The following is a 27,843-nucleotide window of genomic DNA, read 5'->3' on the forward strand; positions in this document are numbered from 1 at the left end:
AAGAAAAACACATTTTATTTAGAAACAATTAATCAATTATGTACAACAAATCAAAGAAGTTTTATGATAACAATTATTTTTCTTCTCGTAAAACACTTCTTACTTGCGAAACACAAATGAATATGATATCACTTCATTAATTTTTACTGTTTTCGAAGAGAGACAGAAATGATATAATGAATACAAAGAACATTTTTTCTTTATCAGAAGCGCTGTAGCAGATTTAATTGTTATAGAAATGAAAAACCTGAAAAACCGATATCAAACGGGAAATTGTTTGTATAATACAACTGATGACAATCGTGCTGTATCAGCCATCCGTGATGATATCGATATCAGTCACGGCTGTACAGGTTGTATGCCTCTTATCTATATGACGTTATGAATCCATATCGATATTAGTCACGTTCACGGAAACTTTTCCTGATATCAATATAATTTAACGATTTCTAAGTTAGCACGATTGTACTCAAATGTACGTCACATTTAATTAACCTATATATAATGAATGCATATGATACGTATGTTTTTCAAGATCCGACACCATATTGATCCTCCGCCAATTTAATCAATCCAGTAGTGTTTTGGGGGATTATATTGGTGCCTCGGATATGAAATTGAAAAGAAGCTATAAACATGTAGGTAAACTTTAAAAATGATCGACATAAACGAAATAAAATATAGTATGAATACACGAAAGTCACATTTTACGCAAACGAAATAAAACATAGTTTGAATACACGAAAGTCACATTTCACGCTAGAATCTAACGACGTCAGCTGAAGATAGTATTCGATAGTGTTGCTAAATAAAGAAGTACATTTCAAAAATGACAGAAACAGAAAGGAAAATTACTAGTTATTTACAATAACAGTTATATAACATACATATGTATTTACATTCATTATATATACAGTTGCATCAATGAGGTAGTAAATCAGTTGAATAAATACACAACTATTAAGCAACATATAAATAAATGTATTCTGAAGTCGACATAACAAGCTTGATTGCACGTAAAAGGTTTCTCCGAAAACAAATATTTGTTCCAAAAGTCCATTCTTGGTTTTCTAAAGTTGTATTCAGCTGTAACCACTGGTTTCCCATTCTGGTAATGTAACTTATTGAAAGATTTCGTCGTACTGTTATACATATCTAGTTGGTGCCTACCATCAACACTTAAATATCTAAAATAAAGTTTATAAAGATGATATAGTTTCGACTGATAGTCTCCAAGCGTATCTTTAGCTGAGAAGAAGACAGAATTGGTTTTACGTTTTCTTAAATTTTTTGTTGATTGATTTTTAGGAATTATTTATAGAAACTGAGGTTGCACCTCCTACGGGTAAAAATGAACTTCGATGTATTCAATTTTCATTCTATTTTATATTTATCCCTTTTCGTAGCTACTGACGTTTTTACATATTCATACATGTTTAGATATGAGCGCGCCTGATAAAGATAAATACAGAAAAGCGCTCCAGACGTGCCGATTTCTAAAGTGTTTTTTTTGTGTTTTTTTTTCAATTTAGCATATTTAGCAATTGTTCGACAGTTCTACTGTTGGAATGCGTCACTCGCTGGTATTATCAGCTAAGTTTCTGCTTTGGTACTTACATGATCAATACTGTTTTCATAGTTTGATGTTGATTGTCAACCTGTTTTGTATTTAAATACTCCTTGTTTTCATTCGCAATCCGATATTTTAGAACAAGCTCCCTACCCCATGACCCTTAGCAAGAATTTTATGCAGTTCATTCTAAGTTATCTAAACATTTTTATTTATCACACTCATATTTGTATAACATTTTCAAATCTACTTATAATTAAAGATTGCATTCAATATCTAAAAATTGCATAAAGTCTATCTAGATTTCGGATGATAGTTATGTAAAGGAATTAAAAATAGCAGACAACAACTGGATCTTCTAAAACCAAAACTAGTACTAACCCAGAGTATGACATAACGGTATGCGAATAACTGTTCAAGTCATATGATACGTCAAAAGTAAAAACAAAGTTGAATATGTTTCATATACTTGATAGTTAAGTTTTATTGTACACACATTCACATAGACTTTATTGTACATCTAGATGTGTCAAAATGACACGAATGGCCCCGTCCCAAAAAGTTGAAAAATCTGAAATTTTAATATAAACACATGTGGACACAAACATGATGGTAGTCTCACATATCAAACATCAGCTCAAAATCTGGAGTCGTTTAGAAAAAAAATCTATATAACTGTGATTTTCAATAATTTAACTAAGTCCAAAGCTCTTAATTTCAGCAAAAATTAGCGGAGCAGAACTTAACTCTAACTTGACTTGTAACTCATCATGGTTAACTCACATACCAAAAATCAGCCCAATATCTGAAGGCGTTTAGAAAAAAAGACCGTATAACTGTGATTTTCAACAAATTCTCAAAGTCCAAAGCCCGATTTCTCGGCATAAATTAGTGGAGCGGAACAAACCTTAAACTTGATCTGTAACTCATCATGGTTAACTCACATATCAAATATCAGTCCAATATCTGAAGGCGTTTAGAAAAAACTCCGTTTAATGGTTTGTTGGGGAATACGAAATGATGGAATGACAGACAAGAGTAAAACTATATGGCACCGACAACTTCGTTGCAGGGCCATAAAAAATCATACAAGTGAGAAGTTTAGCGCTATAGAAACAAGTTCAATCCACCGTTTTCTACATTTGAAAATGTCTGTACCAAGTTTGGAATATGAGAGTTGTTGGCCATTTTTATTTTTATGTGTTTTATCATTTGATAATGGCTTTTGATAAGGGACTTTCCGTTTTTAATTATCCACGAAGTTGAGTATTTTTGTGATTTTAATTTGTTTTAATCTTATCAAAATCTGCAGAAATATACTACTATTGAATCACTGCCTTCTAGTTGTCTAATAATTCGATTTGAAAATGTCTGTACCAAGTTTGGAATATGAGAGTTGTTGGCCATTTTTATTTTTATGTGTTTTATCATATGATAATGGCTTTTGATAAGGGACTTTCCGTTTTTAATTATCCACGAAGTTGAGTATTTTTGTGATTTTAATTTGTTTTAATCTTATCAAAATCTGCAGAAATATACTACTATTGAATCACTGCCTTCTAGTTGTCTAATAATTCGATAGCTATTTCGTATGTTCTGACCTTAACCAAAGAGACCTCCCGTCAGAACGTAGGAAACCGCACAGCGCAAGTGCGGATGAAAACCCGCGAAGAAATAAAATGGAAACAAGCTTTGAAGGTCGATAGTGTTAATTTATATTAAAAGAACAGATTTGATATCCCAAATTATTTAACTATTATTATTACAAAGATAAAGAGGGCCAATTTGCCGAGTATTTTTTTCAAAGCAGGGCCAATTTCAAAAAGTGCCGACAGAATAAAATTTACAATAAAAAAAAATAAAAAATGCTTTTTTATCAATATATCGATTTACATATATTATGATATGTGTGATCAATAGTTTATTTAACCCTAAAAAAGGATGAAAGTCCAATATGCGGATTTTCGGGTGTTTTGAGGTAAGAAAAACAGGGAATCCCTCCAGAAGGACATTTCAAACCAATTTTTTTTTTTAAGACTGTTGTTATTTATACTACTTTTTCCCTAAAAATGAAATTGGTTTTAGTGTGTCCTTATTTTATAAAAAACAAATTTTTAAAGAAAAAATTGTAACATCGATAAATTGTACAGATATAGAGTCTTAATAACTGATATGTATACAAGTATCGCCGTAGCTCCATCCGTAAAGCACAGTACTACTAATTATAGATGGTTTTGATTCAAGGGTTCGAATCTCGCTCAGAAAGAGTTGCATTTTTTGTGTTTTTATATTAAATTTTAATGTCTCTAACATATTTTTTTTTATGTTTGCTTAATTCATAGAGTCATTCTGGTTCATTTTGACAATATAGTTTACTAGTTTATCATTTTACATGTATCAAAGAAAAAATAAAATATCGCTTATTGCGGGCATTCTTATGACTGTCCATACTCTTGACGCACTTTCTATTCGTATGTTTACATATATTACATATATTCAAGGAACAACTGCCGCTGAACTGAACATAACTAATAACACGAGAATTAATTCTATAGCAATGAATTCTACATTATGCAGGTGTAATATATACACAAATCCAAATAAGGCCATTGTATACAAGTTTCAAAACAACACAAACATTTTTTTCGAAACCTTTTAAAAAAATGGTATTATATTTAACAAATGCAGTCAACAACAATGTTGTCGCCAATACACAAACTGTATAGATACTAGTACTGAATTTTTTACCACCGTCCCTACACCGGTACCCAAGGCATCAGAAAATAAAACAACACAACAGAACAAATCAGTTACACTACAAATCGTGATTGTAGGTAAAACATCAAGAAGCTGTTGCATTTGTATCACAACGAAGGGCCGATTTGTTAAAATGACAGAAACGACAATATAACATTGATCTATGACCAACTGATGTAAGATGTTCTCCGGTCAAAATATATTCATGTATTATCTCATCTTATCTTATAGACGATAAAACATTAAAAGACCAGGACAAATACAGATATAAATAAATGTATATTCAGAATGAGAAAATCATGATTTGAATTTGTTCGATATTTTTGGCTCCTTGACAAGTTAAGTAGTATGCAACCTTGCTTTAAGGATGTTAATAAAAACAAATCCATATTAAAAAAAGAACAATAGTCTTGGCCTTGTTTTTGTAGGAATACCTATTCAAGGTATGAAAATAAATAATGTGACGTATTTTCTTGTACTATAATTAGCATCTATCGGGCTATTTAAAACATGATTTACCTATCTTATCGAATGAAACAAATCTCCGGCAAACTTGGCCCTCCCTCTTTACTAATCGACACACCCGCATGGACAAAATAAAAAGGAAAAAGACGTCGTTATATTCGTGTTTTTAGCGTGTTTGCATATTTCTGTGTTGATTGCTATTAAAATCACGATCGATAAACCAAAATAATTACCTCGAAAGTTGATTAGCATTCATTGAATGCAATATGTTGTGTTGATTATACGCTATGGATGCGTTATAAATGTAAAATAATTTTCCATATGTAGTTTAAGTACAAGAAACTCGTTTTATATGCTGCTACACACATAAAATGGTAATACTAATTTTAAAAATATATATTTGTACTTACCCATATTTAACGTAATTGCTAAACAATTTCATGGTTGTCTTAGAAACCTGTATATCTCTTGGTGTGTAAACATGGCATGAATGACCAACTAGTGGAGCTCCAAATACATAAAATAGATCCCAGCCATGGGGAACGCCTGTAAAGTATTTCAAAATTTAGTAAGTATTACAATGAATCGATATATTTCTTGCGAAATAAAAATATAAGTTCATGATGGTTGTCACTAGGAGAGACGGATTTGCATACTTTTCCGGAGTAAACTGAGTTGAACCATGCTTTTGTGGTGTCGTGTTGCTAAACTTTTAGTGTTTTATAGACTTAATTGTCTCTTCGTCAATGTTCGTTTAATCCAATGGTGTTGTCAGCTACTTTTCAACTGCCTTTTGTTTCAGTAGTCATTGCACCATATGTAAGACCATAGTGTTGCTGGTTCTTTTAATGTTCAATTACCAACTTTACACCTTCTCCCACCTTTTGATATCGTCACTAATTTGAATGAAAAGTACAAAACCGGTTTCAGTGTACACGTTTGCTTAAAACCAAAAGTTTGAGAAACATTAAATGATAATTTCAAACCAAAATAAATTATTTCAAGCAATATAAAACCAAATAGTAAGATCATTAGAATTTGACCTTAAAATGTTCTAACAGAAGAATTTTATTTTTATTTTTCATTATTATTTTTTTCTGTTATTTATATTACTTCAGATACCCACTATAGGCGCTGAAATTCAGACGAAAAGATAATTGAATGAAGTAAATAGGAACATCTTCCATGAATGTTATTCTGGCATCTCTGGAAAAAGAATACACGGTTTGGCAAAATGTTTTTCTGTGGAATTAAAGCTAAATGCTATTGCATACGTAACTCCTGAAAGTAGAACTTTTACATTTCCTACATTCTTTTATTCAATGATAAATAAATACAGCTTTAACTTAACAGTTACATCTGGTGCAGGAGTATTGTTAATGCTATTACGAGAGAATAAACAAAGTTTATTAAAAGAAAAGCATTCCAGTTATTTTTTCCTCCCAGTATACTCGTGTACTTTAACCTCCTTTAATTAATTAAAATTTATTCTAATTTGGAGGGTTCCTGTTGGAGACTGAAAAAAAACGTTAAATAAAAGACACATGAAATATTCAAAGTATATCATAAAGACTAATAATGTTCGAATTCGAGTAGGTTTTATAAGTTGTTTGCGTTAGGTATTTCATGTACAAATATGCGTAGAAAATAGTCCTTTTCTATTTCCAATTGAAATACTGTTGCTGATCATTTCAACAATTCGATTCCATCTATCACCCTTAAAGTAATATTGATATATTCAATAATAATGAAGAACACAAAATCTATTTCAATCTCATTTCCGATTGAATCATATTTGTTTTAAAAATATTCAGGTAATAAACGGATAAATACCCTGCCACTTAGGTCCGGTCAGATCTTGAGAAACATACTCGAAACTCAACATGTACACCCGTTTCATCCATTCTGATATCAAATCGGCCAGTTTCACCATAGGCGCGAAGAAAATGAGATCAGATCCTATCTGAGCATACTGAAATAAAAGATAAAAATATTCAAATTTATAATTGGGACATATTGAAAATTACTATGGGAAGCAACATCAAGCTAGTTTTTGTAATTCAAGGCAAGTCATCCCTTTTTATTAGGATGACACAGTGGTATATTTATTGATACATTTTGTTTAACATAATGTTTGCAGTATATAAAAGGTAACGTATAATGGTTCCAAGCCATGTGTTTATGTATTGAAATTTGATCTGTCAAAAAGGATAAACAGGTTGAGCGTTGAAAAAAATTCAGACCTTTCTTTCTTTATTCCTCGTGTTAAATATTGCAAAAATGGCTACACATTAACATTCAGAGATAAAATTACTCTTTAAAGATCTGCATATAACCTTCAACAGAAACTTTCGACGAGAGTTTATTTGCTTACAAATGAAGTTTCATTTACAAGTAACAAGATGTAATGTGATAACTAACCAATGTAACAAATATCCATCAAAAACCCATGTGAGTATTTCAAGCTATGGTATAGCCTTTAACAACAAGTACAAACGATACCACAAAGTATGGTATACAAGGCTTATAATATAACAATAGGAGACAATAGGTTATAATTAATGCTATAGAAGTTAAACTAATTACCATATATATATCTCATTTCGTTATGCTCGACGAGTAAGCAAGTTTCGATATATCTCTTATTTTGATCAAATTGACGATAACCAAATCTCATTAATCTATTAATCGGATGAATAATGAACTTTAAGAAACATCTACAGAGTTAATGTCTCCTGTTATATGCAAGCATCACCATCAATGCGAAAGACTGATGTAAACTTACAAATGCTTCGGAACAGGTGCTTAAAGAATGAGAGAGCCATATCTCTTGCACGTTAAAGGCACCCTTGTAGATTTCGAAAAAGAGCAGTATAATTCCGCTACAAGGCAGCACTTGCACCCGTAAAGTGATAAAGGGAATAATATAAAGCAAAACGTGTTTCCCAATCAACTCCAAATAAATATGTTTAAACTAAACATTGGAACAAGCTGTCAAAATTTGTTGGATTATAGATAACACCATGTCATTTTATTTTGCCATTTGATTGGGGACTTTCCGTTTTGAATTTTCCTCGGAGTTCAGTTTTTTTGTGATTTTGCTTTTGACTGCTGTACCCCTATTTTGAATTGTTGTGTCCCTATTATATCTGTTAGTCTCGTTTCCAAATTGTTGTCAATATAATGAAAGTGTATGCTCCTGATGTACACCACTGGGTTGATGTCACTGCTGGTGCACGTTTCGTCTCCGAGGGTAACCTATCATCAGTTTAGTATTCAGCATGGTGTTGACATGATTATAAATTATATGGTAATTTTTATAAATTAACTGTTTGAAAAAATCAGAATTATTCGAAATACTAAAGATTTTCTTAACCCGGGCATATATTACCTTGGCTGTATGTGTCGCAACGTTTTTTGAATTGTTGGTCCACAATGCTCTTAAACTTTGTACTTGTTTTGACCTTCAAACTCTTTTTATCTGAGCTTCACTGATGAGTCTTATGTAGACGAAACGCGTGTCTGGCGTATAAAATTAAACGACTGGTACCTTTGATAACTATGATATACACAGTATATCCTTCCATTTTATGCATAAGGAAATGCCTGTACCTAGTCATAATATGACAATCGTTTTAAATGTTTGAGCTTTTGATTTTGCCATTTGATTAGGAACTTTAATGCCGATGTAACTTTACCCTGGAGTTCGGTATTTTTGTGTTTTCCTCTTTTGAAAGGAATAGATACACTAAACTGATACTAGGCAAAAAGCAACTTAAAAGACTACAGACAGCAAGTAACTTTTTAAGAATACCCACAGTTACAGAACGCTATTTCTAAGTCGATTCTAAAGACGTTATGTGTACGGGAAATAAAAAGGTTTCATTTACAAGTTAAAAATTTGAAAATTTGATAGAAGCATGGGCATGACCTTTCTTAAATATGAATCGTAAGCATGTAGGATTTTAAGTGTCGAAAGCTTAATATTTGCACTTGTTTTCGACATTTGTTGCCTGTTGTGTCTGTTTGTTTTCCTCGCGCTCTGTTGTCAGCATGTTGGAATTTGATGTGACTGTCATACTGGTAGGCGGTTTGACTGGCTGTAGAACCAGGTTCGGTCAACCATTTTCTACATGAGAAAATGCCAGTGCCAAATCAGGAGCAGGACAATTGTTATTCATTTGTTTTGGATTGCCTTTTGATTGGGCACTTCCCGTTTTGCAAGTTCCTCAGAGTTCCGTATTTTTGTGATTTCACTTTTTCCGGACATATTTTAGTTTAGATAAAACTCTTGAAAATAAATTATAACTTAATAGCAAACATTTTTTATATAATAAGTTAAACTGTTGAAACATACAATCAATAATAGTTTCGTTGAAGACAATTTTTAAAGACCTTAGTACAAAGAAGAACTGGTAACCTTGATGGATAAGTTTTGCAATAAATTATATGAACCAGTACCAGTAAAATGAATTCAAGGGGAAATTCGCCCCTTTTCCAAGTTTTGTTCGTACTATATTAATTAATATTTCAGTTTCTTACATGTGGGTATTGAGATATATTATTTTTCTTCCATTCCTCGTAAACTTGTTCTATAGTATCTGTCAAAAGAAGATAATATATATAACAATTATGCACCACTTTTAACATGCGTTCTGTACAAAAATAGAAAAAAAAATAGTTCATAGGACACAAATGTCCCTGCTTGTAAATATGCAAGAGGCAATATACTTATTCAAACTTTTGATCGTAGAAATGAAACGTTTGGTCAAAATCACAAAGATATAGTGTGGACAACAGAAACATTTCCAGTTATAAAGGGACTTAACTGATGAACAGTAAAAGTGATAGATGGCTCAAAACAGTTAATTCACTAATTTTCTATAAATAAGAGGCCATAACCCAAGAACGGATAAAGTTTTTGGTGGTATTAATCATTGTTTATAAGTTTCATAACATTTGGTGGAAGAGAGATAAATCATGCTAAAAGCAGTCAAGATTTATTGATAACTTCAACGAAAATGCATACTTAAGGAGTCAATAATTCTTAATTTTCAACTTGATGTGCCAAAATAAAGTTATTCTATTATAATAGTATTTTATACTGCAACAAGGTGTGTTTATGTCAATTTCATCATGGAACCTTTTCTCAACAATCAGAGTTCAATAAACGGATTAAAATAAGGTTGACATTTGTGTTACGGTTAAAAAAGCTATTATTTAATTAATTTAAGTTGCAGCATAAAAACTATAATAGGTCAATGTCATAAACTATAAACTTTTTTGTACTTGGCGCAAAACTTGGGAACGGCTCAGTAGAACCCCGCCCTTCCCCAGTTTCTCAAGTTTATATTGTCCTGACATTGACTTAATACTGTATATATTTTAACTGTTTCTATGTGAAATTTGAAGATCGAAAGTAAATTAGCATATTTAAAAGAGAAGATTGCTCTCGATTTTAGGGGGATGAAACCATTAGTAATGAAAACGTCATGTATATCATGGAAATAAGTACAAGTCGACATTCAGATCTAAAATTATTTCCATAAATTCTTGATAAGGGATCGAAAATGTTTGCAGACTAATATTTTGTCTTCTTCAAATTATCATTATGCACTAAGTTTGTATCAGTTTAAATTTAGAAGCGTATACATCGATTAAATGAATATAATATACTTATCTTGATAACATAAGCGGAAAACATAGCTTCATTTTCTTTATACCTATAATGATTCTTAAACTGTTTATCAGGATGGGTATTACATGACGAGCAAAACATGATTCATTGACAAATGCAGACAATATCTTTGAATGTCTATTCTATTGCTTAGCTAGGAAGGTCTGTGGTTTTTTTTGGATGTTGTCTTAGAAACAATTATATCGAAAAAGTATTTTATGGCAATAAGTCTACCAATAATTAATAAATACACCAGTGATAAAATGCTGGAGAATTCGGCTAAGACTTGCGGGTATTGTGCAATTATATTTTTACTTTCGACTTTAATCTATTTAAGTTGATACAATTAAGACAGTAATGTTGGTTGAAAGGTGATAAGACCAAACATAACAAGCTCTATTTAAGTTGAATCTTAGTAGTTTTATGGAATTTCGAAATTGGAGGTAGACCAAATTTGTAAACCATGAAAGTTACACAACATAAATATAGTAGATTTTAATTTTTGTTATTCTTAAAGATATATAGGATATATATTTTCTGCAAATTACCTGCTTCATCTTTAGTAAATAAACCGCCAAAGTCGAAATGTTCATCTGGAAAAAGACAAACATAACTTCGCGAATAAACATATATGACATATATCTAAACTAAAAACATAATGCTATAACGTTTAACCACTTTATGTACTGACTGACAGTGCATGATGTAATTGTTATCAAGTGGTATCTCGTAACATTCAAATTCTTAAACAACATAAGACTTGAAAATTGTAGATATTATTTATGGAATATTTGTCTTTGATATTATCAGTTAAATTGTTATTGTTAAACATCATTGGGTATCGTAGGAGGAAAACAGATAGACATTCTGTTTAAAACCCAGTAAAACATAATTTAACATGGAGAGATGTATCTGTATTATTTATCATGTTGAGTTATATCAATAAAATCAATAAAACTGAATTAAGTCATATCACAATGCATTCTTAATGTGAAGAATTAAATAGGTTAAAAAAGTAAGTAAATAATTCTTTCAAAGATTTGACAACCGTGTAGGATGATTGTATCTGCCAAGTTCCAAACTGATGGTCCAATGATATCCTCTTGAATTAAAATTCAGTAAACATAGATATTTTCGTCTAAATAAAATGAAATGAAATTAGTCTGTGTAGTTTACATTTTTTGGGGAACTTTGGGTTCTTAATGCTCTAAAACTTTTATCTTGTTTGGCTCTATAAATATTTTGATCTGAGCGTCACTGATGAGTCTTATGTTAACGAAACGCGCGTCTAGCGTATTAAAATATTATCCTGGTACCTTGCATAACTAATTTTATCGCTATTTTGTGTATTTTTCCTTTGATCTTCTTTTGTGATATTTTTCATATCATGGATCTCGCTTGTGATGGAAAATTATCGCTAGATACTAAGCAGGCACGTAGCGTTGCTAACGAAATTGACATGAAATTGACAACGTCGTCATGGGTAAAACAGCGATAAACATTGGTCATCTCAACTTGATTGCCTTTCATTGCTTTTGCCGTCCCGGCTCAAGCGAGAGATCAACGATAATCTATAAATATGTGTAGTTATGTCTTTCTTCTTTTCTGTTTAAACAACTTACCTGAACCTCTTTGATATTCGGCATCGCGATCTGAAACAATAAGTTTTCAATATTTTAAACTTCACTTCAGCTTTAGCAGTGTCTTAAACAAGTAGAATGCAAAATTCACATAAACTTTAAAACAATTGAGTGAAATTAAGAGAAATGCGAACGGCCCATCCACATTAAATTGGTCAAATTTCAACACCAGTTATGTCTGGCACGATATACAAGACTTATTTTGGCAAAAAGACATTTATGTGATTTGATGGAACAACTTGTTTAATGATTTACCTCTCCACCTATAAATTTTATTAGTTAAAAACAAATAAAATTGAGACTGGAAATGTGGAATGTGCCAAACAGACAATAACCCGTCGAAAGAACAGACAACCAAAAAGAAAACTTATGAACTATTGTATCTGCATTTGTTCATATGCTATTTCAATTAACTTGATTGATCTTTCTTATCTGTTCTCAAAGGCTCTGTGTCATTCATTCACACCTTCCATGGTCATTATGCTGTGTTATCTCCGATCTTGAGCTTATTGTATGGTGATCTTTGGTTACAAAATTACAACATCAACTTAGCGTGGGTACAAAAAAAATAACATAACAAATGTACAAAGAGTTATAACACTTTGAATGTTTTCTGTACATGGAAACTTACGACTCGGAAAGAATTCATCTTTGGCCATAGCCATGAGAACTGATTCAGCGTGAACTTGATTACACTGGAACATTTTATCAGGTATATCTGTTAAGTAATGGCCATCAAGCACCGGTCGAAATGGCACTAAATTAAATGGTGTGTTCTGAAAATAATTTTATTTGTATTCATATTTTTTTTTATGAAAGAAAACATAATACTGTATTTTTTTGGACAACATAAATACTGTCATCTATCATCTAAATCAATTGTAGGTTAATTAAATTTTATTAAGTACAATTAGAAAATTCCTGATTATCTTAAAGGAAACATATGTAGTGTTCCAGTGTTCTTTTTTTTTCTTTGTAAATTATTACCTTTTTGTTAAGTTTTCATAGTATCCCTTTGACGTGGTTCGGTACTTAGCTAGACACCTCGTCATTGTATTATGTACTTTGGTACATTTTTGTTTATGAGAGCCTTGTCTATATGCCTTCTTGTTTTTCTTTGTTGACATATTGGTATGTTTTATATGGTTACATTATGTAATGTTTCTTTTGTGTCGTTTATTTCCTCTAATTTCTTAGTGTGAATTCACATTATTATAAGACGTATCACGATACTTTTCTATCCCGAATTCATGAATTTAGTTTTGATGTCATATTTGTTATTCTCATAGGATTTTGTCAAATGATTAGTTGGTTTCTATATGGGTTACATTTTCATGTTGTGTCGTCATTCTCCTCTTATATTTTTTGGTTTGTGACCTGGATTTTTTTTTTATCGATTTATGAGTTTTGAACATCGGTACACTACTGTTGCCTTTATTTATAACACAATGTTGTAGCACTTTTTTTTTACATTCTTACCAATTAGGTATGCTTGTTTTGTTCACACATTGTTGTCAATATAATGAAATTTGATGCGACTGCCATACAAGCGGGAGGTTTAGATAGGTATAAAACATTAATCCGAAATATGACTATTATTGTCAATTATAAAGGGGCGCAACACCACTACTAACCGTGTATAAAATAAACACCGCCTCCCTTTTTACCTAAAATAAAATATAAAGGGATGTTACTCCACTACTTACCGTGTATAAAATAAGCCCTGCCTCCTTTCTTACCTAATATGGACTATCAAGGGACGAAACTCCACTACTAACCGTGTATGAAATAGCCTCCCTACTAATCTAATATCAAATATACACCGTCTCCACGCGGACGATTTTAACCAATCATATACATAGAAAGGTATAGAAGGTAATATAATTGCTAATAGTAGGTTATGAAAAAGTAAAACAACGAGATTACCTCTCCCGTTGAAGTTAAAAAATAAAAATTGACTGGTTCCGACATAGGGTCCTCAGAGTTAATACTTTCCACCAGATGACTGGATCCTTGTTGACAATCTTTTGGAACTGTTTTGTTTTTCATCGTCGGTATACAATCAGAAACACCCCAAAAAGCTAAGGGAGACCCACTGTGAACGATTGCATATCTGTACAACCCTAGAAGTAAAATAAAAAAGAAGAAGTGTCTGGTTTAGGGGAAATGTTAAATAACGGCAAAATTAGTATACCACTGTTCGAAAAATCGAGGTTTACATCTTGATGTTAGTTACTGACCACAGTTTGGTATGTTAGCTGGTAAGTATATATAGTTACAATTACTGTAATTAAGTACTTTGAAAGCGCTAGCCTTCTATATATGTATTTTGACATTGATTTCCTATACCATTAGACTAAGAAATTTTTGTTTAAGTATCTGCTTAAGTTTACATATTTATATCCATGCAGTTGCGATCATTCATTCTTCCTACATTTAATAAATTGTCCTTGCAAAAACTCTCGAGATAGCATTTTGAAAGACAAAGTATATCCCAAAAGGTTTCCATTCCAACTCGTCCAACACTATTTTCGGGTAAAAAGAAAATCAACCCTCATCTTAATTACAAAATGTTTGACTAAAAAACCTGTCTCATTCTGAAGATCTATTTTGAATTGGAAAAGGGAGGAACAATAAAAAACAACACAATACAATATGTTGATTGTAGTCTCTTATCAAAATGCCTTCATGAGAGCAGAAACATGAATGGTGGGAGCTTTGGGTGTTTTATTGACAAAACGATAGAATGAATCATGAGTTGGATATTCGAGCCCTTCATGAGGATTCTGAATAACTCGGGATATTTCAGAGAAATATATATATCTAAAATAAAAATAAAAAGTGCAACAGAAACGGAATTAATTGTACACAATTACCTTTTGTTAAATCCGATACAAGATGGAGACCAACGTTTCCAGCGCCTGCGCTGTGTCCGTGTATAGTAACTTTTGTTGGATCTCCGTTGAAGAAATGAATGTTTCTCTGTATCCATTTCATCGCCTTTACTTGGTCAAGTAATCCAAGGTTACCTTCAATGCCCTTACTTCTGTCAGCATAGAAACCTGGAATGAACATACCTTTTTTTTTGAATATCAGAAAAGTAATTTGAATTAATGATGTACTGATATTTACAAAACGTCCATTGTGGAGTTTTCATGAAGTGCGATCGTATATAATTGGTAAATACAAAACCTGAATATAATTGGTGAAGGGGATACTCGTGACAATATTTGTTGAAAAATAAAAGAGGTATATTCTACGAATAAATCCTCAGCATTTGAAAACGGATAAGAGCACACTTAATCAGAAGTATTTACTAGTATATAGATTAATATCATTAATATTAACGGAGCCCGGTTAAATTCAAAGTGTATGTTGTTTTTACGAGTTAGCTAACTTTTATCACGACTTAGTAACTCGTTCTAACGACATAGAAAAACTGTCATACAGAATTGAGTAGATCTGGAGTGTCAAGCCAGAGGCAAATAAAGGGGTTGGGCCAGGGTGCCCATGCCCCCTTTTGTGGAAAAACAATTCGTTGATGATATAGGAAATCACTGAGGCATGACTGAAAAGGACCCCTCTCTTAGTCAGAAAGTGCTCCGCCTTATCAAAATGTCCGTATTCGCCACTGAAATAAAAACAAGCTATCGTCTTGTTAACGTATTTTCTGGTAAGTTAAACTATGCAGGGGAGAAACCTAGTTTCCACATGAAAATAAATTAACCCAGTATTACAATCGCAAATAAAACTTGGTTATCTTTTCTTGTAATTCTATTCTATTGGCATTTATAACGTGCTTTTGTCTTATTTGTTGTGAACAGGGATATGTGTATTTGGAACAATGTTTACTTCAAAACTTCCTATCTATAGAAAGATAAATATATTCATGAAAAACAAGATTAGATAAAAATGTAATTATAAAATTTAACGAATTGCGTACAAACGTAAAAACAGTTTGAAAGATAAGTTATCTAAGTTGTTAAAATGTCATTTTAATCTTTCCATTTTAAAAACAGAAAAGTAAAAGTATTGAATTACTAAAAATATTTCACCTTTTTCTGTAAGTCCCAAGGACGAATAATTTTTATCCGAGCTTATTTTATTTTTCGTCTTCAAAGATAGGAAACATTAATGCTTTTCCCAAACGTTTGCGATATGTCAAACTTTAATAAGAACTACATTGATACTTTCATTATGCTGTGGTTTACAGGCATTTTTTGAAACATGATTAGACCTAATTTGTTTTGGAGGGCTTGTCAGATGAAAATGTTGAAAGGATCAAAAGATAAATGAACGCATGCGCAGCTAAAAGACGAATCGATACATAGAAAGCCACATAACCAAAAGTAGAGCCAACACGTTTGCTGACTCTTGAACAAATATATATCAATAAATACTCAGCTTTATAAGTAAAGATGTATCAATACATACGCTGGAATTTCGAACAAGGTCGTAAAGGTTCTTACTCATGCATGGTCAACTATAAAAGCATAACACATCAATACATTTGAAGCTTAACAAATGAAATAGTCCCCTTTCTTTAGAAAAGGTAAAGATTGCCATGATGGTATATTTGATCTGGTAACATAAGTTTCTATGGGCTTTAAAAGTTAAATGTATGTACATCACTTGTGATTGTTTTTTTCATCCTCTATACGTGTGTATAAATAGTAAGGAGCTTAGAGATATTTGTAAGATTGGAAATTAAGACACTAAACAGTCGATTACAGGTGTAAATACACGAGGAAGTTTAAATGTCACCGAATACAAATCCACAGAAAGATCAATCTTTTAACGCATCCATTTGCATCTATTAAACTCCTTGACAAATTGTTTATGGTAAAAATCATATAAAGAGGCTTTAATCTTATCGAAAAAAAAGAGTTGAGTACACATTATTCATGTTCAGGCGTGTTTGAGTTGACCTTTTTGTCTTGTAAATTTATAAAGCAATAGTATCTGATACACTATATCTTTTCCGATTATTCTATCTTTATAAATTAAATCTACATTTTGATATAATAACATCTAATAATTCACTGTACAAAAAATACAAAATATATGGTTAGCGAAATACCTTTTTAATGAGTCATAACAACACATTAGGTGTGTCTTGGTTACATATGTTTAAAAAATAATAACAAGAACACTTGACAACAGACATTGCAAGTGGATCATAACAATGCATATATTGAAAATTTAGTGTGTTTTCTGGGGCTGTTCATCTTCCATCTGTGAAACTGCAGTATTAAATAAGATTTTTCTAGCGATGTATTTTTTAACTTTTGACAATATGTTTTTAAAGAAGAAAAAAACGTGAACGCAGTTACATGATTCTTTTGTTAATACCTAGTAGTTACATTTGTCTTTAAAATATAACTTCCTTGCAAACATTGTAATGCTTTAATGTGGACAGCGCGTCATTCCTACAATGGCTTCTTTTTTCGCAATTGAAAACAACCAATAGTTAGGATAACGGGGAGAAAATTTTGACGAGGAAGAATCATAACTGTAATGTATATCATATGTTGGTAGCTACATACACTCTTAAATAGACTGGTGTTTCGAGTACATACGAGACATCAGTAATGTGTTGGAATAAACACAGGTTGGTTAAATCAAATAAAAAGTACGAAACGCGCGTCTGGCGTATTTAAAAAAAATTAGTCCTCATATCTATGATGAGTTTATCAAAGAGCACAAAAAAACCCCGAAAATTCAAAAAAGTTGTACCAAACCTTGCAATGGCTATATATTCATTGTGGAGAGAAATATAGACTGTTGTTTTGGGTGTTTGGTTTTTTTAACAGTTTACGTTTAATAACAAAAATTCTCAGATGATTCGGGTGTATGACATTATCGCCGATTTTTTATTTTTTTTTTATTCTTTCATTAGAGCCGATTTCATTTTTTCATTTGCGCCGATTTTCGGTCAGAAAAAACCCTCATTTACGTAACTGTGGTATTTACCCAAATCATTATCAAAGTGTTTATTGCATTGTGGTTGTTTGGTTAATTAATACATGTTATAATATAAAGCATTTACCATTTGACTTTTGAATTGCCTTTGTGAGCAAAATATGCACAAATCACAATGAAGTTAACTACTTTAGGTCATGTTGCTCAGTTATTACATATCTATGTAGTGTTTTGTTGACTTTTGTGTCTTTTATGATTTTATGTTTTTACAAAGCGTTGAAAGTGTCTCTTCGCTTGATACATTTTAAAATTGCTCAGCTCTTGGTATCTTTCTCCTCTTCTTAAAGATGGAAAAATGTCTTCGTATCTAAATGTGCTTACCTAGTACACCTAGCCTGTAGTTGAAGTTGACCACCACTATCTTGCCATATGCCGACAATATATCTCCATCAAACATTGCACCCATCCCCACTCTGTTTGAACCGCCATGTATGTAAAGCAAGACAGGCAAAGACTCTTCCTTCACCTGCAAAAGTTTAAAAAAAAATCTTTATATTGATTCTAAATATGTTTATGTACTCGGGTTTTCTGCCCTCTCTTAAAAATAACCTTGATTTTTTTCCTTCTCTCATGTCTATTTGATTGTTGCTCCCTTTTTATGTCAAACTTTTACTCTTGAGTATGTTTGACTTTTATTCATAGGTGTAACCTTGAACATATGAAGATTTCAAAGATTCGTTCTTAAGTCGAAACAACTTTTGTGGATACCTATTACAAACCGGTCAAGTTCTTTAAATGGTTTAGGTCCCATATTTCCATATAAGTTCATATATTATAAAACCTTATATTCGGTAATATTTGTTTTCAAAGTCTTTTAAAATAGACTATGATACTTGTTTAAGAAGTGCGTTATAATATGATACTTCTTTCTATGAGATAAATTTTGAATTAAAGTCACAGAAAAAGGTACTTGAAACTTGAAGTTAAAACCTGTCAAATATACCAGTCTTTGAATTCGATACCCAACACACGTTCTACGTCTTATACTTATAAGTGGCAGCTGATTCACAACAGTTGTAAAGTCAAATCAAATATGAAGTTGAAGAGAATCAAAGAAAGGCGATTGTGTTCATCTTTCATAAATCGATGTAAAAGATACAAATCGAGGTAAAAAATATAAACTGAGACAATCTGGTGAACTCCAAAAGGAAAGACACCGTATGCGTCGACACAGTGAACAAACCTCATCATCGAGAGAAGCTTATATACTTGTACGCCAGACGAGTGTTTCGTCTACAAAAGGCACGTCATCGTGGCTAGAATAACACAAATGCCTATCCTGTAATGCAAATGTCACAATCGAAAATCGGACACGATCGGTAACATTATAAATCAGACGACTTTTTACAGTATCTAAAGATAAAAGACCCGAAAAATGAGTTGAGACACTGAGTTCTTCCGCATAATTTTGTAAGAGCAGTTTTTTGCGTAAGGAGCACACCCTTGCAAATGAAGTCACTATAATAGATTTCTTACATTTTGTTTGGTGGGATTGAGGGGTGTTGAGCACAATCTTTCATTTCAGGAGTATTTTGTTTTCTCCTGTCGAGCTTATATTTAAGAACATTTATCCCCCCTGGTGGTATTATATGTTTCCCTTTCTAACGTACCGAAATTCATATTTCGTACTAAAATTCAAGAAAACATATGCCGTTGCGCGCAATGAAATTGTCCATAAAAGATCTTAATCGGCAAACAATGAGGCAAAAGTAAAGGACACTCAGAAAACTCTTACGTATGTACTTCTAATTTTTTTAATTTGAGAATAATAAGAAAGCTCTGATATGGACAGATACGTGTGTAATGTATTGCAGGAGATATTTAAACGCCGTGCGATGAAGCAGAAGGTATTTTTTACTTTTAACGTGTAAGAGTTGTGAATTTGACATTTGAAATAATGTTAAATCCTCACGTTGGTCTTAGATTCTAGTTAGGAATAGTCTAGCTGTGTCAAAAGAAAAGATTTAGTTACGAAGTAGACCAGTCCTTCTACTTTCTGTGGTATCCTTTATCTCAGAGTCATTGGGATATAATGAAAAGAAATAATTTTTGAAGGGATGGTTTCAACTTCACAACTTTGAACTAAGGGTTTGATTGCTTTCTTATAAGCAGCAACCATATTTTAAGGAAAATCATGATAGAAAATGTAAAGAAAAAAAATAGATCCTGAAAATGACCACAAAAAATCACCTACCTGTACGTAATCTGAGAAACTGGCAATGAGCTTTGTTGGTTAGTAACCACCGGTACTCCATACTTTATTGATAGCAACCTTTTAAAAACTTCAATATCATATCATTGAGGAATTAAGGAGCTATATAACCAAAAATGATATTAAGTTAATGGCCATATCTATCTTAGGTCAACTTTATAATTCATAACTTTGAAGTGTATGTTATTTCGTTTCAGTGCCGAATCACTTGCTGTTAGAACAGATGATCCCTTTGCATAATGTGAGCCCACTAACAACGATATTGAATTGGAGCTAAAAATTAAGACACTAAAACTAAAGAACATAAATATTGAGCTATATATCAAATCCTAAATATAAAAAAAAAATGCATAAATATTTCAATATTTGAGGAAGCTTAATGACCTGCGTAAGACAACCAAGAATGAATAACACCTTGAACACTTTAAGGACTGTGTGAATTAAACTGAAGGTAATTAGCTATCGTAGCTTTGTTAATGTTTCTCGAGATATCGTCCTTAATCTTGAATAATATCATCTCTCAACACAGTTAATTCAGCTACCCTTATCAAATGACAATGCAAATTCAATTACTCCAATAACAAAGTAATTGACACCGTTATATAGGGATATAAAACAAAGATGTGGTATGATAGCCAATAAGACTTCTCTCCACAAGAGACCACAATGACACAGAAATTAACAACTATAGGTCACTGTGCGGTCTCCAACAATGAGCAAGGCCCATACCACAGAAGTCAGATATAAAAGCCTTTGAAATGACAATGTAAAACAATTCAAACGAGAAAACTAACGGCTTATCTATAATACTAAAATTACGAGGTCCAATTTGTCAGCCGTCATCACGTAAAAACGATGAATCAAAGAATTCAACTTAATATATAACTAATATAGTACAATAGTGTTGATTAAAAATTACACCACTCCAGGCTCTTTTGTTTTCCACGTAATTGATATTGCCAATAACTAAGAAGTTCCGGATCGAATCCGATACCGATACCAATAGTACTATATTCACCTGTTACATATTACCTTATCTGTACGTTCCGCATCTGACAGGCGCACCACCAAACGGTGTATTTAGAGGTTTACTGTATACTGTTGAGTTGAGTAAAAAATACTGCATTCCAGGCCCTTTTGTTTACCAAATTATTAATCTTACCAATAATTGATAGGTTCGAAGTCGACGGGTTCAAACAGAAAGATTTTGAAAGCAGACAAAACAGTGCATCTTATAATCGGCATGACTTTATCTGATGACAATACCAATACCAAAATAAGGTATACGCATAGTTGTATACTTTAATTCAGTTACAGACCCGCGATATCACGGGTGTTTTCTAGTTTATATAAAACATGAACGAAAAACAAATATGTAACACATAAACAAACGACAACCACTGAATTACAGGCTCCTGATGCATATTCGTTACTTTGGTTAGGAGTGTAGGAAATTATGATGAGTTTTCACTTTGAACCCTTTCATTCGTCCCTTCTATATTGGCTCATGATTTAAAAAACAAAGTTTGTAACTGAAAGAAGAAAAAAAAATGGTCGGAAGTTTATTAAAAATGTAATGCAATTGTAATAACCAACTGTTCGTTTTCCTCTTCCGACTTTAATTTTTTTCTAAGAACCATTGCATGCCGAGACAGAGTTGGCTTTTCATATCATTAAATGTTGAGTATTTATGCACTGTTTGTATGAATATTTCTGATTTCCAAAAATGTGCGCATAATGAATTTATAATTCATAAGATAACAAACAAGAATGTGTCCTCAGTACACGAATGCCCAACTCGCACTTTCATTTTCTATGTTCAGTGGACCGTGACATTTGGATAAAAACTCTAATTTGGCATTAAAATTAGAAAGATCATATCATAGGGTACTAAGTTTGAAGTTGATTGGACTTCAACTTCATCAAAAACTACTTTGACCAAAAACTTTAACCTGAAGCGGGACAGACGAACGAACGGATTGACGGACAGACGAGCGGACGAACGGACGCACAGACCAGAAAACATAATGCCCCTCTACTATCGTAGGTGGGGCATAAAAACAGAATAAAAGGCATGAGTTGCAAACATATAAAGCCACACTGCGTTTGTTTTTATTTCGGCTTCAAACTATTAACAAACTCCATTCTTTGTAAAAGAGGCAAATTTCAGTTGTTTAATAAAATAAATTATATTAGCTATCAATGATATAGTTTTGTTTACTAATGATATTAAGTTCTAATAAATCCATCACAAAATTTGAGCATCATTAAACATTTGAACACAGTCAAACTGAATATTTAAAAGTATTTGAAACATCAATTTAGGCAAATGATTACAATTCAATGATAATATGACATTTATAAAGTAGCTAGCTCTTGTTGGAATGGTTGGCTGACTTTAAAGAACCATTCCTGTTTTTCTGAGAATTCGTCGTCGTCTGTTGCCTCAGGTCCTAGTGTCAAATCTTCTGCAAAGTAGCTGCTCTGTAATCGAACAGATCTAAAGTTCTGTAAGAATTCTAATCGTTTAGGTGCGGTCATTTGATCATAGAATTTCCAAAATGAAGCAGGTTTTACTGAAACTCCAGACACTGGCCGTTTTCGAACAACAACACATTCCCCACCATTATTCGTCGTCTTCATTCTTGCAGGAATCTTCTCACCGATTTGAAAATCTTTTCGAATTGTAAATTTACCAATTACCTGCAGTTCCTTTACAACCCATAATGATCGGTTATTCATTGAAGCCCATCGTTTGACCGTTTTAGTACCTTTCTTCAATTCCGTTTGACTGACAGTCATATCTTGTATAAAGTCATCGATATTTATGTTTCCGGAAACAACTCTGTCTAAAATAGCTCCGATATTTGCTCCTTGATATTTCCCCTTTTCCGAAAATGTATTAGAAATGGAATCTTGTGGAAAGTAAATGTCAGATGGCAGAAGTGCTACACTATTTGACATGATATCTTCCTTCTATATATCAAAACGAAAGTGGAAATCCAATATATTCAAAATTAGCGACCTTTACCGGATATTATCACTTAATAAATAACATATATTTAAAACAGGATGTAAAACATATAAAACATGGTCACATGTATCCTATATGTATACGATTTCCTCTGAGTGTCGCCTTTTCATTTTTAAAAGAATTGAATGCTTCTTTTTGTAAATTTATTGGGGTGTAAAAGCGTTGACAGAAGTACATTTTGTATGAAGCGCGGAAGCGCTTCATACTAAAAATGTGCGCACGGTCAACGCTTTTACAACCCTATAAAGTTACAAAAAGAAGCATTCAATACTTATAATTACATTTTTTAGCTATGATCATGAAAACACGAATTTTATAAATTTTGTATATTATTCACCTGTGCACTTTATTGTTGGACCACGTGTTATCATGAATGAAAAGTTTTATTGAGTGATGCAACTGCTTACGGAATAACAAGTGATGTGCCGTTAGCCAATCAAAATAAAGTATTATAATGAAACATACATCTAATGTAATTATTTACACGTGAATTAAGTATGAAGTTGGATAGTTTGATAGGAACCTGTACCCATGCATTAGTATTCCGTTTTCGTCATGTTTATAAATATTTTATTTTATTAATAACTTAATATGCTGTGCCTTCTTTGATATTTTCAGTATTAGGATTTTAAAAATAATAACACTTTACATTTATATCTTACTGGTTCAAAATGTGAAACAGGAGCCGCTAACCATTTTAAAGCACTTAACTTTGTTCTTGTTTGGCTTTATAGAGCATCACTGATGAGTCTTATGTAGACGAAACGCGGGTCTGACGTATTAAATTATAATCTTGGTAGCTTTGATAACTATTTATCCCGGGTTTAAGAAAGATTCGCGTTGCTCATGCAGTGTTTAGTTTTCTATATGCTGTTATTGTTGTTATTAGTCCTTGCATCGCTTTGTGTTTGACCATTGTGTTGTCCGTTTTTATTGGCGTTTTTATCGGACTCATGCTTGTGGAGTTTCCCCTTGGTATCTTCATTCCCCTGTTTTCATAAGAAATTGGTTAATAGAGAATTCTTATTTTAGAATTTTCGTTTGTCTAGTAATGTACATCGTTCATATATCAAGTCAACTCCGGTTGTGGTAAAATCAGGAGCTTTTGCCGTTTTACTCTGTATGCCGTGGTTTTTGCAAATACGAATACGCTTATTTATTGTTCACACAGATTAGATGTGCGGTTTTTTTCTATGCAGGTGTTTAAGTAAACGCCTCCGTAGCAAGAAAAAAAATGAAGATATCAGAAATATATTACGAAAGCAAACTAACAATGCCAAGGTAAAAATAGGATAACGACGGAAAGACAAAAAACAGTCAAAAAAACAAAACATAGAAAAAAAAGAGCAACACGAACCTGACAAAACATAGATGGTGATCTCAGGCGCTCTGAATGGATAAATTATTCTGATCCACATGTGGCATCGGATTGCTTTTTAAGTACATGTACTAGGTAGGCGATGAGTTTTATTTGGTGATGTCGCTTTCGAGACTGATCGTCCTGAGTTATTTGGGCAACAATGTGTTAGTAGAAAGTCTAGTTAAATCCCGGTAAAGAATCCATTACATAAATAGCAATTGTTGTAATTGGCTATAATTGATGAATGCTTAAAGAACAGACTCCAGTACTTACCCTATGTTTGGCTATAATTGTTGCATGCTTAAAACAAACACTCTGGTACTAACCATAGGTTTAGCTATAATTGTTGCATGCTTAAAGAACAGACTCCGGTACTTACCTTAGTTTTGGCTATAATTGTTGCATGCTTAAAGAACAGACTCCGGTACTCACCCTAGGTACAAATATATTCATAAAGAGACAGTCTTCGTTGGATAACATGAAGTCTGGTTTATGTGTACTCAAATAAGTCCAGCTTGGTTGTGGACAGGCAGGTGGGACAGTAGTAGTATTCTTTATGCCCTCCCATTGTGTTGGATCTGTAGGTCTCTTAAATTAAAATACAAATAAGAAATGAAAAGTATTAGATCATGTCAGCTTTATGAAATTTGAGAATTACCAATACTATCAATAAACATATCTAAGATACCAAGATTAAATTTTGCTGTGCCAGGCGCGCGTTTCGTCTTCGAAAGATCATTGATCAGTGAAGATGGAATCAAAAAGGTTAAACATGCCAAATTAACTACAGGATTATAAGCATTAAAAACCTAAAATACCAAAATGAATTGCCAAATACAACTAAGATAATATTACTGTACTCAATCTCTTGACATGAAAATATCGATTTTTCCAGTTTAAAAGATAGAATCATTTTTAATTATAGGGCCATGCCTTAGTCGTCTTTGAAATAAATACATGATTAAAAATAATAATTAATTTCATATGAAAAATGTTAACTGTCAGTGCAATACTTGATTGATGTTTTATTGACGATTGCAACACATCTTCCTTTAATCTTAATCAATGTTTTGATCACTGATAAAGAATAGCAGTCAATGGGTCACAACTTCAGCACAAAAAAAATAAATGTTACAAAAGTCAGAAAAAATAGGGGAATAACAGCGTTAATGTTCACAAAATAACTGTTTTATGGCTTGAGCTTTGTCCAATTACGCCTTTTATTTTTGAGTGTTCAAATGCTTAATATGTAGTATGTTTCACTTCAGTAAAGCTAGTACATCCATTTGAAAATAAAATCAGGTACTATTAGTCTAGTGAATATTGAGGCATAGAGCAAAACTCGCGCGATGTCCCAAACGCCAGTTTTTGTTAGATTTCAAAGTTCAAAGAATACATAATGTTAGCATACATTCATTTTTTTTATTTTGATGATGTTTTACTGGCCACGAAAATTCTCGATATCCTTTGAGATAGAAATGTACATTTTTTATTGAACATCAATAGATGAATTTCCGTCGATAGCGGTACTCGCAAAACTTAATTCTTTATGGGAAAATTCACGTACCTTACTTAAGGGCCGCTTCAGTCCTGTTATCTATGATGAGTTTATTCATAAGTGAACATATAAAGTCACATTTACTTTTGACTATAACCGAAAAGTTGAGGAAACCTCGATGACTTTAAGAATCAGATTGTAAAAAAAATCTACATAACGAGGATTTTCAATAGTATACTTATTTACAAGTACAGTGCTCTCTCCTCTTAAACAGTGCGATGAGTGATTCTTTACTTAATGATAGTTATTGCTTCTAGGTCACTTCCCCAAAAGAACAAATGTATGTCGTTTTCAAAATAAATATATTAATTCAGCATATAGTAGTTTATAACGGTTATTTAACGATACAACGTAACGATTTTTGCTTTTACATAAAATTGCATATTATGCATTTAAAAGCGTAATAGAAGAGTTTTTATACTCATTTCAATTGTTGGGAAAATTCATTAGCCTGTTCACCCAAGCATTCATAAGAGATACAAGACATAAAAGCAAAAATATGTCCTACAAAATGTGTGTTTCATACATTATTATTTGAATCGATAATTTAAGACAAATACTTTCTGCACATGCACATTGTAGGTAGTTTACGTAATAGTTTCTCCTGTAACATTTACATTCCACGATAGTTTGTGTATAATAATGCTGTTTTAAGCATATTAAGTCTATATTACATGTAATACATAATTGTTTGAGAATGGCAATAAAACAACAACTATTTAATGTATCACATAAAACCAACTTACCTTAAAACGAAGTGCTTTTATGGGTGGAGCTGCATATGGCACTCCAAGGAATTCTTCTACTTCTGTCCCCGGAAGTCGTGTTGTCACTCTCCCGCGAATTTTACCATATTTTGTATTACGTATCGGATTATTGTCTAGTCCAGAACACAAAACGAATGTTGTAAGGATAATAGTAATAGCATGCATCATTGTGGTCTGAATATTGAGGCTACACGTGCAGTACTGTTTACATTATTTCTGCATAAGTCGCTTTTTGTTGTTGGATAAGATATGAAAACTAGTTAAATCGATAAGCCATTTTCCTTTGCTTTAACACAAAATTAGCATGAGTTATCTGATAGTAAATCGTGGCTTAACTTTTCTGTAGATTCTTTGGATTGAAGAGGGCATATGGCTGTCATTCACAAGAGAGCATTATTGTTCCATGCAGTTCATTTACATCAAAATTATAAGTAAATCTGATATAAGATTGAGAAATGATATACACTGATAAACATGTTGAACGGAAACTAATTAAGTCAAGTGATTTCATGTTTTTATCGTTATGTTTCGACGTTAGTTTAAAAAGTAATGTATCTTTTGACTTCTGAACGACGTACTTTAAAGAAGATAAATGTGTCACCTGTTAGCCATATTGCAGTAGAGAACCTATTGATTTTACCCTTAATTGCTAATGAATCTTTGCGTAAGTATCTTCAAGTTGTAAACACTGAAAGTCACAAGTCACGTCATTCCTCATTTCTTCTTCCAATCACCCTTCATCAAATGTTAAGTAATCTTGTGGAAACACTATTCCATTATTCGAAAATTACTGCCGCCAATACAGTGTATAATACATGTAA

The 27,843-nt window shown here is 32.2% G+C and overlaps 1 protein-coding gene across 1 annotated transcript; it reads right to left on the reverse strand.

Annotated features, from left to right (window-relative positions):
• On the reverse strand, nt 1-27,494 carry LOC134692073 (neuroligin-4, Y-linked-like). Its single transcript, XM_063552439.1, has 12 exons — nt 27,002-27,494; nt 25,130-25,285; nt 18,413-18,557; nt 14,986-15,171; nt 14,036-14,232; nt 12,741-12,885; nt 12,092-12,121; nt 11,018-11,062; nt 9,335-9,393; nt 6,626-6,764; nt 5,203-5,338; nt 1-1,187 (listed from the first exon to the last, which is right to left on the reverse strand). Exons 1-12 carry the CDS (start codon nt 27,188-27,190, stop codon nt 938-940), a joined length of 1,677 nt encoding a protein of 558 aa, XP_063408509.1. The 5' UTR covers nt 27,191-27,494; the 3' UTR covers nt 1-937.
• Nucleotides 27,495-27,843: the final 349 nt, after the last annotated feature.

Source organism: Mytilus trossulus, chromosome 1, assembly GCF_036588685.1.
Source record: "Mytilus trossulus isolate FHL-02 chromosome 1, PNRI_Mtr1.1.1.hap1, whole genome shotgun sequence".
Classification (NCBI taxonomy): domain Eukaryota; kingdom Metazoa; phylum Mollusca; class Bivalvia; order Mytilida; family Mytilidae; genus Mytilus; species Mytilus trossulus.